A 14,467-nucleotide genomic window follows, 5' to 3' on the forward strand; every position below is an offset into this window, starting at 1 on the left:
TACAATTAACAGAAAAGAATCCATGCAATACATTTTATATGTACAAAGGAATAGTTTCCTAACACTGGAATTAGAGTGTTTCTCTTCTGTTCTGTCCTCACTGAATATTTAATAAAACTGCAGCGATCCCTGCTGTCTGTAATTTATCTGATTCCCTGCTGACCTTGGTTTACCTCTTGTACCCTGCCCATGCTTCATGTTCTTGCGTTTTAAACTTCTGCCTTCATGTCTTGTCTCACCAGGCCTGTAGTTTCTGCAAAATGGTCTTGTTTGCAACACCGGAAAGCAACAACTTATCTCCCGCACACAACGCTGGCTTAGCAAGAGAGGACGAACAAGAAGGAGAAGGAGTCTTCACACCATGAAAAATTCCACATGACAATAGACACAATCCCCGCAAGCTCAACTGCTGTGTAAAAAATCACTTATCTTCTCGCTACACTTGTCTGCTACTTTCCTTGGTGCCCTGCTCCTTCCTTCATCATATCATATCATCTTGAGTTTGTCTGACCCCCTTTAACGTTGTGTCCTCTGACCGCACTTAACCTGGACAACATTGATTATCCCTCCATCCAGCCATTTTCTGAACCGCTTTTCTTCACGAGGGTCGCGGGCACGCTCGAGCCTATCTCAGCTTCTTTTGGGCAGTAGGCGGGGGAGACCCTCAACTGGTTCCCAGCCGATCGCAGGTACCATTGATTATTTAAAGTGTACCTCTGGATATCCAGCATTGAGGTCTGACTGAGTTTTTGTGTCTAGTCTTGTATTTGCCAAAATAATCCCCTTCTCTACCTTTAATGCACGGTGCCATGAAATAGTCAATCTTATCCTGAACAGTGAACAAAAGTGCTTTAAGTGAATTAATTGTCATTGTTTTAATTAACATGAGTGATGTGCGTATCCTTTGCAACCATCTGTCTGACATGCTTGAATCTATAGATTACAACTACACTATAACCCTTAAACCATCTCACAGTGATGATACTCATTTGATCACTACAAAGATAACAATATTCAAAGTTGTGTTTACCATATTTCCCAGACTATGTCGCTCCGGAGTTGCACCAGCCATAAAATGCATAATAAAGAAGGAAAAGATGCATGTCGCACTGGAGTATAAGTCACATTTTTATTCAAATGTTTAACATATTAAAAGTTATTCAGATAACTATAGCATAAATAACATGCTAACAAGTTTACCAAACGATTCGTGTCACCCCAAATCACTAAATCCAATGAAATCTTCATCCTCTATGTCACTTTTTAACAGCCCCGCTAACTCCGGAGGTAGAAGATGCGGCGCTTCCTCTTCTACGTCGCCTACGTCAGACTCACCATCAGTTGCAGTTCCAATTATTCCAGCTTTTCGCGATCCTGACACACAGGCCAAGAGCGCCATCTTGCGGTTTAGTGTCAAAATAACATGTGAAATGATATAATAATGTGTTAATAATTTCACACATAAGTCACTCCTGAGTATAAGTCGCACCCCCGGCCAAAAAAAGAAAAAAAAAAAATGACTTATTGTCCAGAAAATACGGTAATTGTGTAGAACTGCGCTAGATCATACTGATATGCATTACCATTCTTTTAGTTATCTCATTTACACGAGGAAAAAGAAAATGTAAAAAAAAAAAAAAATCTGTTTTGCCACAATAATAAACATGATAAATAATCGTCTCAATTGCAGGTTTAGTCTAAACTGCTCGAGGACAGCACAGTTGGTAAACATTTGTGTGTGCAGTTTGCATGTTCTCGCTGTGCTTGTGTGGGTTCTCTCTATGTATCCCAGCATCCTCCCACAGTCCAAAAACCATTTTGTTGGGTTCAAAGAAACCTAAATTGTCGATAGGTGTGAATGTGAGTATAAATGGTCATCTGTCACGACATGTCAGGTCTGTGATTGACAGGCGGCCAGTCCAAGACGCACGCCACCACACAAATCGACTTCCCTGTGACCTGAATAAGTGCTATAGAAAATGTATAGATGGCTGGACAAACACTCGCGTATCATTTTCAACTTTCCAGAGTTGTTCTGCCATCCTGAATGTCTTTCCCCATCCACAACACTGGCCTCCCCAGCATAAACCGCCTCCCTTTCCCCCCATGCCAGCAAATACGGCAAAGGCTGAGACACCGTTGTGGTGGGCGTAGAGTGTTGGCTTTTTGATGTGTTCTTTTCTATTCTCAACAGACTGTGTTTGATCTAGTTTGGCTGTTTCAAAGGGGAGAAGCTGCCTGTTACTTTGTCTGCAGTGGTTGTGGTGTCTTAGGACAAGGTTGTAGCCAATAAGCCTTTAAAGTCGGAAAAGCTCTGGAGTCGTTGCTTCGATTTACCTGTTTTTATTGCATTAGTTGTCATGGAGTGCAATCAGTATATCTTCATCGTAATGGTGTAAACCTCCCAAAAAAGTACTATTATATAAATATTTTATTTTTTACCATTGTATAAATACAGTCTACAGTATTGATTAACTTATGTATTTGAATTGGTTCCCAACACAAACAGTGATTAAAGGAGTTCCAGTGAACTAGAGCAGTCGTTCTAGGGCCATTGGTTGGTGTTGGTGTTGACTTTTTCCATTGTAACATCTTTGCTGGTGTTTTTATTTTTTATTGTGTTAAAATGCAAAGTGAAATGTCTGAGTTTCCAATGCTCATGTGCTTAGATTCAAATTTTCCTCTCCTGTTTGCTCTTCATCTGGTTTTGAAGTCCTGAGAAAGGTGTAAAAGAAGAAAACAAAGAATGTGCTTGTGGTGCGTAGTTTTTCTTTTCTTTCCTGCCTGCACTCAACAAACGAGGGGAAGAAGCGTGGGCTCGACTGAAAAGCAACCTCAAAGAAAAAGAAGATTTTTTGAATGAGTAATGTCTGTCTTTTGCACTAATTTAATAAACCCGTTACTGAAAATTGCCACATGCTGCTTCTGTGCAATTTACTTGTCAGATTAACACATTTGATCGCCCAAAAAGATGCACGGCATTCTCACGAAACTTGCTCTCAATTACGAGGCAAGATTTCAAAGTACATTCATGTTCCGAGCAAGGTAAGTCTCAGCAAGGATACGGTTGTGATGTAAATGACATGAAGGCGAGTTGACATTTCATCTGACTCACTGTACCTTCGACACAAAACCATGCATTTATTATTTCACTTTCACATCCTAATTATAAACTGGCTGATTTACTGCTTTGCCAAAATTGAGGATTTTCTCCTTACACCCCCCTCCCGCCCGCAAGCTATTTCTGGGAAAATCAATAGCAGCAATAATAGCCAATAATAATGTTACTAATATCCTCCAGCCACCATTTCCCACACAGCCATTCAAATTCATTAATTCCCTCCTAGATAATCACTTAGCACCTATTAACAGAGGATCTCATCTATGATGACTGCTCAAGTTTTATGTTCAATCCCATTCGGCTCAGGCTGAGCAAGGTAAGATAAGACCCTTAAACTGTGTCAAATGGTGAATGGGCCATTGGCAAGCATTAGTATCAATTACACTAAGAACATTTTCAGTCTCGTTCTTTTTCAAACTATTAAAATATTATGAGTGCAACCTAGCTGTTTGTCAATTTGCATTTCTGTACATTTTGGTACTGGTCGTAGAACATCGTGAGCCGGTACCGTCCCAATCAAAAGACGGAACGTAATGAATTACCGAATATACCAACAATGCACAGAATTGTTCTTGTCAGAGATCTTAAACCACGGATGCATAGGCTCGAAAATTGTAAAATATCCCAAGATGCATGTTGTGCTCCTATTACAGAAATACGCCAGTAAGGGAGGACTTAACAAGTATGCGTCCCTTCCGATGTACAGTCGCATTCATAGCTAACGTTGTGCATGTTTTTAAGGCGGTATCTCACTGATTGGCAAAGGCTTGCGAGTGTTAGCCAACGTCATTTTCGCCAGAGCTCGTTATAGCATGTTTTTTTTTCAACTTGTTAGGATACGGATTTTAGCTATTGATCTGACTCCAAATTATGATCAACACTTAACACAAGTTTCTATGTCCTAATCCACACACTGGCGCACCTAACAATTTTGCGAGTTCGTTCTGTCAAAGAGAAGACCAGTAGATCAATCAGACCAAATTTACCAAATGTTTATTCCTAACAAAGCGCACTAATACAGGCCTGGGTCCCGGGTCCCTCACACTAAAACTCGTGCGTTTCTGTGACCACCAAAAGACGACACATTCTTCCGGGTTGCCCAGTTTTAAAGAAACACAATATGAATATTAAAGCATGCAAAATATTGTGTGATGATTGGTCGATGGTCATCTCCTCCCCGTCGAGGTGTCATCACTGTGGTCAGGAGTTGGGGATTTTCCTCTCGAAGCCCAACCACCTGGACGTGGTATTGTTCTTTGTTCTCGCTCCTCACCCACCTCGAGGTGTTATCGTCTGGTACTCTGTTGGAATAATCTCGGGGGAAGCCTTGGCCTGCCAGACCAGGAGGCCTTATCTTTATGAGTTTACGACTCTCCTTTAAACTAAATGCTTTCTATTTGGTTCAAGGAATGTCTTTTGATCCCCGTCAGCCTTATGTTTCCTTCCTGTCCTTATGTTACTTTTGTGTTTGTTTTGTAAGAAGTCTTCAATGACAATGAGCAGAGCTTCTTTGCATAGGCGAAATGTTCTTTGTCAGTTTAAAGGGACTTCATTCCTTTTAGTTAACTGTAGCTTTGATTCATAGATTGTAGATGATCAAAATTGGTTATATACAGTTTGAAGAAGTCACATTAAAGTTATCCCATATTTACTCAATGTTCGTTTAAGGAACTGTATATCAGTTACCTTACATTTACTTAATATGTGCTGAAAGGTTTAAGTAAGGTTAGATATTATTATTATTATTATGTGTTGTGTTAGTTTACTAAGAAGTTAAACTTAGCAAGGGGTTAGTTGCATTGTTCCACAGGTAAGCGACATTCAAAGTGCTTCAAGTTATCTGATCACAGTTGAGCAGGAGTCGGCCACCTGTGGAGAGGACAACTGGTTGGGGGAAGAAAGCAGACTCTGCACTCCCAATGTGGGGGTCGAGAAGATCAATTCACACTACACTACATTCCTTAGCTAATCAGCGTTGCTACAGCCACTATCTCCCCTCCCTTTAGTGTAGCAACGCCTCTGTAGCCAGGGCATCCAAGACATTAAAAGGAGGAGCACGTGGGGGAGGAACTCAGAACTGGTGGAGATTGTAACTGAGCTTCCTTTCTCTATCGTTCTCCTCGCGAGTAAACTCATCCTGGTTGTCTTCTCCTCTTTGTTCCAGCATGTGATTTAATGTCTGATCATATTCAGACCTAACATACTCCCTTCGTTCCGTACCGTCCCGTACTCCCTTCCTGGGCCTGTTCCATAACTCTTAGAAGAAACAAGTTCATGCAGTGTGCCTGCACATTCCTCACCCCCACCAATCCACACAAGCACTCCAATACTAGATATTATATTGATATGATTATATGTTTAACACAACCTTGAAAAATATGTTTGCTAACTGCTGAAAGCACATTTCCCTTTAAACTGCATATGTGAAATAGTTCAAATTCATTTAGGTTCTTGTCATGATTGTTTGTGAAGAAACAGCTTGCCTTTAGTGCAAAGAATAATTTTGCACCTCTAGTGCAAGGAATAATTTTGCACCTCTAATATCGGCAGCTTTCTTTGTAACATTTTAACAGCAGTATTCTACAGAATCACATGTTAATTGATTGAGCTAATTCTGTGTGGGACTAAAGCCTCACGTGTTCAAGTCATTACTTGAGCGTGGTGACCTTGACAAGAAGCAGTGGGCTTTGTTGCACAAAACAAGGGATATCAAAAAGATGGTTACGAGGCTCATGCAACATCACACTGTTTAAATTCTAAGGGACCACAAAGCCTAGTCAAGTGTATGATGCAATTTAATGCCCCCAGGCCATTTTTATCATTACAAATAGGAACCAATGAAGTTAACCTCAATGCTTTGGTTTTCTTGTAAGACATGAAGGTTTTTATTAGCATAGCCTGACCTTTCCGTGTTACTGTAAATGCACGACTGATTTTGATATTTACAATCCCTGTGCAGCCACATACTCCCACGTTGCAGCGGCCCCGCCTACTAAATTGAGACATTAGATGTACCAACAGTACCAAGATGATTTAAAGAACGTCTCATTCAGTTTATGTGTTCCCACGTTTTTTTTTCTTCTGATGCAAATCAAGGAATCTTGGTTGTCATGTAGGCAAGCTAGGAGAAAGTGTTAATGTGTTTGCACGAGTTATGACTTTGATATGATTTAACCGGGGTAAAACAAGTCATGTTGTACAAACAACTCTTGTTTCACCTTCACCTGCCTTTAACTCTCGCAAAGCCTGTCACACAGAATCACATATTATTATATTCAATGATCTCCGCAGGCCATTTATTTAATATTCATCAGAGAACAAACAAGCAATGACAAATTCAAAACTAGAATGAGCTTGGTTTTCAATGCAACCCACACTTTTTTGGTGAGTGGGTAAAATATGAGCAAAAGAGTTCTTCATGTTTTGTCATTAAGGGGTTGTTCTTGTTGTTTTTTAAACACAGGTAGCACTTCACCGTACTGCTTACAACCTTTAATTATGGAGCACTTGTAAAAGGCTGTATTCCATTTGCAAGGGATTTACTGTAGCTTTGTACAAATAAAGTCAGGTTGCATTACGTTTAGAGGAATTAACTCGGATTACAAGCATCCAAGGATGCGTTTTCACTTTATGAGCTCGCAATCTCCACAGGATACAAAGTACAAAACAAAGGCCTTGTAACACATTGAACCCAAATACTGTATACTTATACACCATTGATAAGTATTATTCTAATAATAATACATATCATATCATATAAAGTGTAAAAGTAATGGATAAGGTCCTGAAGAGATGAGGGATTGCTTGAAGGTAGCAAAGCAAGAAACTAAGAAAGATGTGGATGCAGTGTTGTTTTCTTAGGTTTTTTTGTAACAAAATGGCAAATATACAATATTGACTTGGATCATAATCACTGCTTTTGTACTGCATATACAGAGGTGCAAGAATAGTAAAAATAATAGAATTTAAATAATTTATTCGAAAAAGTGAAGTAATATGTGAGCAATTCCATACAATTCCTCACATTTTACTGTCAACAAAACAAAACTGATTGATTGATTCAATAAAACCTGATTGCTAGACCACGCACAGATTTAACCAAAATGAATCAAACCAACTTGAAGTGGTTCCAGATCCACGGAGAATGTCAGACTACGCTATGATTAGCATTAAGTATTTTGTTACGTCCAGCAAATTATCAGCCTGCCATTTCCAGAAACACTTAGTAATCACGTTATATTGTGACTGCAGGAGCCAACATATTGCTTAGATTTGTTTCACATGGTCTATTATTTTGCAGCACTTTATATAACTTCCCAAGTAGTAATTAAAAGTGTTAAGTACTTGTGGCAGGTTAACTGACTGGTGGTGTGACTTAATCACCCAACGCTTTTTGTCTGAGTGACACATGCAAGAGTTTACATTTTACAAATCAGATTGGTAATATAAGAAAAGTTTTTGTCATCAGAAGAACTTTGAAAAAAAAATCTCTTTAGATTTATAAGCCCTCGTGTACCCCTTAGTTATGGTATTAATTTTTGCATTTTCTTTTTCTCCAGTCATTTGAAAACACAGAACTTGCAACTCATCTCAAATCTGTCAGTTTCCCCTCTGACAAGTTCACAGAATATCCTGATGCCTGTTAAAATGGCATTAATTACACTGAGAATTATTAATCAGGAATCGAATGCTGTCATGGTGTTTTGAGAGAAATGTCTGCATCCTGGGATGACTTCATGATAACAAGACAGACGATGTTAGCTGCAGAGGAGTCGAAAAAATCAGAAATCCACTAGACCGCAGTGTCTACACAATTTCACATTAAAATGAAAGCCCAGCATGATCCTCGAATATGCTGTTCTAATTAACCAAAATGTTCAGTGAAAATGAATGTTTCTTATTTTGGCGATAGGGGGGTGGATGGAGTTCACAATTTTGTCTATTGTTGGTGTCAGCTGAAGAATGTATTGTCGCTTACATATTCTTTAAATCTGTAGAATCTTTTACATACATAGCACAGAAAATCATAGCTATGCACCGTTCCAAATGTCCCCTAGTATCAGAATCAACACAAAAACTGCAATTCACATAAACAAGCATAAGGCTAAATCAGAGGGACGGTTGCAATCGAAACATGTTTTATGGATTGACAAATCACAATTTTATGTTTGGCAGTTTAATGTTTGGTAAGGTCTACCACTATAGAAGGAGTGGCCTTAACTCACTAGTAAAGGTAATGTTCATCTCATTTGTCAGCCAACCAAGACATTTTGGACAATCCTATGTTTTTGCAATTTTCTTCCGTCATGTCTGCATCCCAATGTGCACAGCGAGAAGTTATTGGATGCACTGACTTTGGAATTCACCCTAAACAAAAATTTCAATGCTTCACCTTAACATTTTGCTTAATGTAACATTTAGTGTTCAACAAAAAATTTAAGAAGACAGTATATAATAATCTTTCTATTGAAACACAAATCAATACATTTTGGATAGTACAAGCTGACAGTGTCATGTCCTATTTTTCTGCCTGCTTGTTCTGCCATTTTGTTTTGTTTATATTTCCACAGTCTCTTCTGGGTTCTCTGGTGGATGGAGTCACCTGCTGTCAATAATGCTTAGCGGGATATTTCAGTGCAGCAGAAGTGCAAGTAAGATGCAGGATTAGAATAGTTAACGTCACTTTTGTTGCTACTTATTTGTAGACGAATAGTTGGGCCCGTATGAGTATCTTCCACAATGTCACTGTGCATCCGTCTCTTTTTGTTATTTCTTGGTATCTCTGAGTAGTTTTTCATTTTGGTTTTCCGCTTTGTTCTTGGGATTTGCCTCTCACTTTTGCATTCTCTTTGGGTTTAATAAATTCTGTTTTATTGCTCAATTCAATTCAAGTCTGCTTTGGGGACCGGGATTCCACATATTCACCACATTACACGCTGCGAAATTGAGGTAGATAAAAAGCATTATTCTATTGTGCACAAAAAAAATACAAAGAAAGTACAAACTGGTCTGCTGTTTGAATAATGTTTGTAAATACTGTAATGTGAGTACGTTTTTCTGATATTTGTTGGGAAGGAGAGAAACTACTTTTCTGCCGTAACATATACACATTGCCACTATCACGGTTTCCTCTTTTTTTCTTTTTCTTCTCTTTTTTTGCATTCGCTATGTGATTAGCGCACCCAATTTTGTTGTACTACCGGTGCATTCCAAAAGGTCTGGTAGTAGAAAGCTTTATACAGAGAATTTCTGACTGCAACACGTCGTTGTGATGTTAAAGCAGTAGGCCAACGCCGGCTATCTCCAGGGGCCCCCTTTTGCTCTGGACCCAAAGCATTTGTCTTGGTTGCATGTCCTGTTGCGATGTCCTTCAAAACATTTATCTCTCTTTCTAGAGAGACAGAGACACATTGGAGAAACTTAAGGCGTCCTTATTACCACTTCTATTAACATCAACTCTGGGGTGTAGAGGAAAGATGCTATTGCAATCTTCAGCCATCTCTTCCAGCGCTGCTCAATTTTGGTGGCAGCAGCAGCATGATGGATGACATTCCCCAGCAGGGATGGCACAGGCGGTATTACCATGGAGCAGGTATTAGTATGGAGCCTCTCAGTCCCTTCTCAGCTCATCGATTTGGTCTGCTACATGACCCTAACTTCCCAAAGGGGCCACTGGACTGGTGACACTGAAACATGCGTCAAGCCTAAGGGATGCACTTTGCTTTGGCTTGGTCTTCGATCATCCTTATTCATCCCTTGCCTTCTCCCACCCCCTCCGTAACCTCTCCTATGTTTCATCTTCCTAACTTCCCTTTCATCTCCTTTTTCCAGTTTCCAACATAAAGAACCTGAATATTTTTCAGAGAACAAAAGGGGCTGTGTGTCACTACATACATACACTGGCATGTTTTTTATCCTACATATTTACCGTCCCTTGAAATCTTGTTTGAGTTACCATTTAAAGAATAACCTAACATAGTCAGCTCATGGATGATGCAAGTAAGCATGTCCCTTTGGGTATACTCAAGAAGCTGTCTTTTGACACGCTGATTTCTTACTGGCACCAAAGGATCGGCTTCAGGCACTCGGGAGGAAAAGACATTGATTAATGTCCGCTCACACCGCCATAAAACAAGACTTGGAGCAGTCAAATGAAAAGTCATTCTTCAATCCTTTTTGCCCCTATTTTCACCAACATTTAATGAGTTTGTTCTCACCACGGTGCCTACATAAAACATATCCCCTCATCATTTTACCTCTTCCAGGTAAAATGTCATGATCCAATTTTGAGAGAAGACATATCTTTGTCACATGCCTCTGGAATATTGGCATTTATTGTTACTGTTTTGAGTTGTGTGATATATTTTTCAAGAATTTGCTACATAAGTGATACGTCAGTGGTTGTATCACGTCTTAAAATGGCAGGAATATTTTGATTTTTAAGAATTTCTAAGGATGTAAATTTATTGCTCGGCCCTTGTATCTTAATATCCATGTTTGTTAGCTTTTGGATTTTCAACAGGCATCTGATATAAAAATGTATTTTAATAATAATTAAAAAGGTTGTATACGCTGTCTTGTGCGGTTAACAAATGCACATGTATCACGGCAGAATAAACCAAAAAAGACTTTGCAACTGGAAAAGAGAAAGGGACAGAGCCAGATCTTTTTTTATTCCCAAACAGCTTTATATTTATCATATTTAATTCGGACAGGGTGCATAAAAACGTAAATAAATAACCTGTTTCTTGTCAAAAACAGTGAAAGACAACAGGACATGTAAAAACAACAAAGCCTATCGATGAACAATATTCCCATAAAAATAGTATTAAATAACAAATTGTTCTAGAAAACAGGGCAACTGACATACTTTTACCACAGCTGTTCAATTAAAGAATTTTTTTGTAGTTGTATAAAATCTATAAATAATTCTCACTCTAGCTCTCACCAAAATGAAAACTGTTAGAACCCAGAATTGATTCAAAGAACCGAAATCATCTAAATCCAAATAATCCCCGACCCTACAAAAATACGAGCATAACCCTTTTTCGTCTTTTTGTCTGTCCGTCCAAATTGAATAAGTACAGAGAAGCTATGGAAAAATAAAAATTGTCATTTCTTCACAACTGCCTTCAACCACTTGAGACATTTTCAAATTGCTTTGAATTTTCTGAAAGAAAAGTGCATAGTCAACATTGACACAATAAGCAATGGGGGCAAACAAAATGCTTTTTCTTGTGTATGATCAAATTGTATGGTCTGTATTGATCTTACGCACATGTCAGTGCACACACAAACACACACACACACACACACAAAACCTGCGTACCATCTCTCACTTTGAATTTTCTGAAAGAAAAGTGCATAGTCAACATTGACACAATAAGCAATGGGGGCAAACAAAATGCTTTTTCTTGTGTATGATCAAATTTTATGGTCTGTGTTGATCTTACACACATTTGAGTGCACACACGCACACACACACAAAAAAAACCTGCATACCATCTCACACTTCTGTTTCTAAATGAGGATACTTGTACTTTGACAATCCCCAACATTAGTTTTTGGATTTTACTCTCAAAATCAGAAACCTTGCGACCCGCTCTTAGTTGTAGCTTATGACAAAACTTTTTTCACACAAAGTACAGAAGTCAGGACTTATGACCTGTCCTGTATGTAGAGTATGAGGTTTCACTGGTTTTACAGATGTTCTCACATTCTGAATCAGTGTCTGTTTGAGTAGTGGGGTCATCAACCTTAGCGGCGAAGCCCAGACTCCCCTTCTCCCTGGTCCTGCAACTTCCCCAGAGCCTTCTTCCAGTGGGACATGTCCAGAATACGTCACCAGGAAGGTATCTTAACCAGATTCTCCAGGTCACCCTATCGGGCTTTTCTCTATGCAGAGTTCTGGCTCTTCTCTGACCCCCTCCTGACTCGGCTTCAAGCCCTCCCAGGCTCAGTTCTGCAGAAAAAAATAATTTCAGCCACGTTTTTATTGTCACAGATTGCGAGCATAGGGAGTGGGGGAAATACGAACATAGATCAATGGGGAGCTTGAGCGGCAAACCACTCCAGTGAGATCCTGATCAAGCATGCATCAAAAAATCTGAAACTCAATACTGAGGTCACCAAACCTCGCCATCTCAACTCCGCACCTATTATGTCCAACGGAATTTGTTGAAGGTGTCCAGATGTGTATCACATCTCAATCGTTGCCAATGGCTCTCTCAAAAAAACACACACAAAAAAAAGTGGTTTGAGTGGCAAGGAAGCTGCGAGGTCCCTTACAAAACAAGCAGGAAAAAGGCAAAGCTCTCATGGTCTGATTAAAGCATCCACAGGGGAAGACTGGGACGGGGCTTAATTAAAAATCATCTATGAAAAACAGCTGGGAAAAAAAAAATCCCATTTTGTTGGTGAGCTGCCAGCACCTCCGGGGTTGTAGAAGCAACTGTATCTTCACCTAATCACGGTGGTAGAATAGAGAAGGACCTATGCAGACAACTGGCTAATGTATTTTGAAAAATAGATGCAATTAACATGTTCCTGTGTGACAGAGTCCAGATGCAAACATAGCTTTGCTTCAGGTGACAGCTCTCTCTCTCTCTCTCTCCCCTCTCTCCTCCTTCATTTTTTCTTTAATTTCTCCTCCATATGTTCCCTCTTTGTTGGCAATAGCACACACCAATCTGCATTCTTACAACAAAGAGTCAGAACACACCTCTGAGCGCACCTCCACCAGTTTGTTTGATTCATATCTTCTTCCTGGGTTTATAAATGATGGCATAGCAATGAAGCCCATCTCAAACACCCATTAAAAATAATCAGATGGCCATTTTCACCGGCTGTTACTTGAAAACAATCAATATCACACAGGGGACTTCTGGTACGCTGAAGGGGAGCCGAACAGAAGGGAACAATAGCTGTGCGTGGATTTACTTAACAACCTCTTGTTGTCCTTGGACTGGCTATACTGCTGAGCTGCTGTCCTACAGGATGTCTCTTTCAAAACAAACACTATAAACACCCTCAGCATACTTCTGGAAAAGCATACCTGCACTTATTTTGTGTGTTAGTTTATTTTATGGCTTTTTGATTGTATGTATGGGGGACATATGGTGCTTGATATGAGTCCAATAAAGGAACATATTGTGTGGCATTAATGTTGTAAAATGAGAGCGAGGGGGGTTTCTTTTGATGAATAAGTAATTTGTCCTCGTCTGTTTGAAATTAGGAAGCCTGCCTGAATGTACCACACAATAGTCAACTTATTTATGAATCACCTGCTGGAGATTTCACATTTTTTATATACTCAGAAAATATAATCACATACAACATTAAGCCTTATAAGACAGGTATGCCGCAGCAGCCACACACTTTAAGCATTGTAAAACAGGTACTGTAAAATTCTGGAAATAATATGCATTTCACACTCCCACCCCAAAACTGCTCTGCACAAATGCGAAAAAATGATCATATTTACCAGCAGATCAGTATTATACACGAGTGCTTGTGTCCTTTTATTTGCTACTGTGATCCAGAAATCAGTTTATACTTTCTTCAAGACTAAAATGAGGCCTGAACAGGTATAGAGTGAATATATACCTGTTCAGGTCTCATGAGCATCCCCATAAATTCTGGAAGTCAACTTGTTGTACTATTTCCATTCCAATTGCTCTGAAAAGCCAGAGCCAACCAATTACAACTGTACAAACTCTCCCAACAAAGGAGATGGAAAGACACTGGAGGGAAATCCATTTGTTCCGAATTGAGCAAACAGCTGGACCTGGCTGCATCGAAACACAAAAGGGAAAGAATAGCCCAATTTTTCCAAAATGATAGCAATCCTCAGCACATTTCCCCTGAGTTTTCCATCAAGAGACACTACTGCTCGCACCAACTTGACTTGCATCTGTACTTTGCCTGAGAGAACAAGATAAAGTGGGACCAGATGGAACATGGGAAGGGATAAGGCTAACAACATTGACTGGTTAAAACAATGGTAGCGATAGCATGGGAACTGAATGAGCTCTGCAAGGAGATGGGAGAAATTGGCTGAAGCTGAAATAAGATATTTCCTCAGGAAGATATTAGGAATCATTCCTGCACAATGCCCTTGGTTATTTTGCTGCACTGTTCACCCAAGTAACGAGTTAATCTTTCTTTCCAATCTGTGTCCCGTAATTGGCCATAATTAAGGTGCAACAGGAGCGAGAGGCAGCATTAATGTGTGTGTGTGTTCATGCCTTAGTTTAACTCACAATAGAGTAGAATTGCAGAAGCCTGATAGTGTTTTGTACAAGTGTCCTGTACCGCAAAATACTGTAAAAAAAAAAAAATTACTTA

General features: G+C 39.5%; 1 protein-coding gene across 1 annotated transcript in view; it reads left to right on the plus strand.

Annotated features, from left to right (window-relative positions):
* Positions 1 to 2,891, plus strand: part of cdh13 (cadherin 13, H-cadherin (heart)) — a 114,860-nt gene extending 111,969 nt beyond the window's left edge. Inside the window, exon 14 of the mRNA XM_085915046.1 lies at positions 243 to 2,891. Coding sequence (XP_085771172.1) covers positions 243 to 250 — 8 coding nt within the window. The 3' untranslated portion in view covers positions 251 to 2,891. The remainder of the gene's footprint in view (positions 1 to 242) is intronic.
* Positions 2,892 to 14,467: the final 11,576 nt, after the last annotated feature.

This window comes from Syngnathus leptorhynchus, chromosome 6, assembly GCF_054491065.1.
Source record: "Syngnathus leptorhynchus isolate UIUO chromosome 6, UIUO_Slep, whole genome shotgun sequence".
Classification (NCBI taxonomy): Eukaryota; Metazoa; Chordata; class Actinopteri; order Syngnathiformes; family Syngnathidae; genus Syngnathus; species Syngnathus leptorhynchus.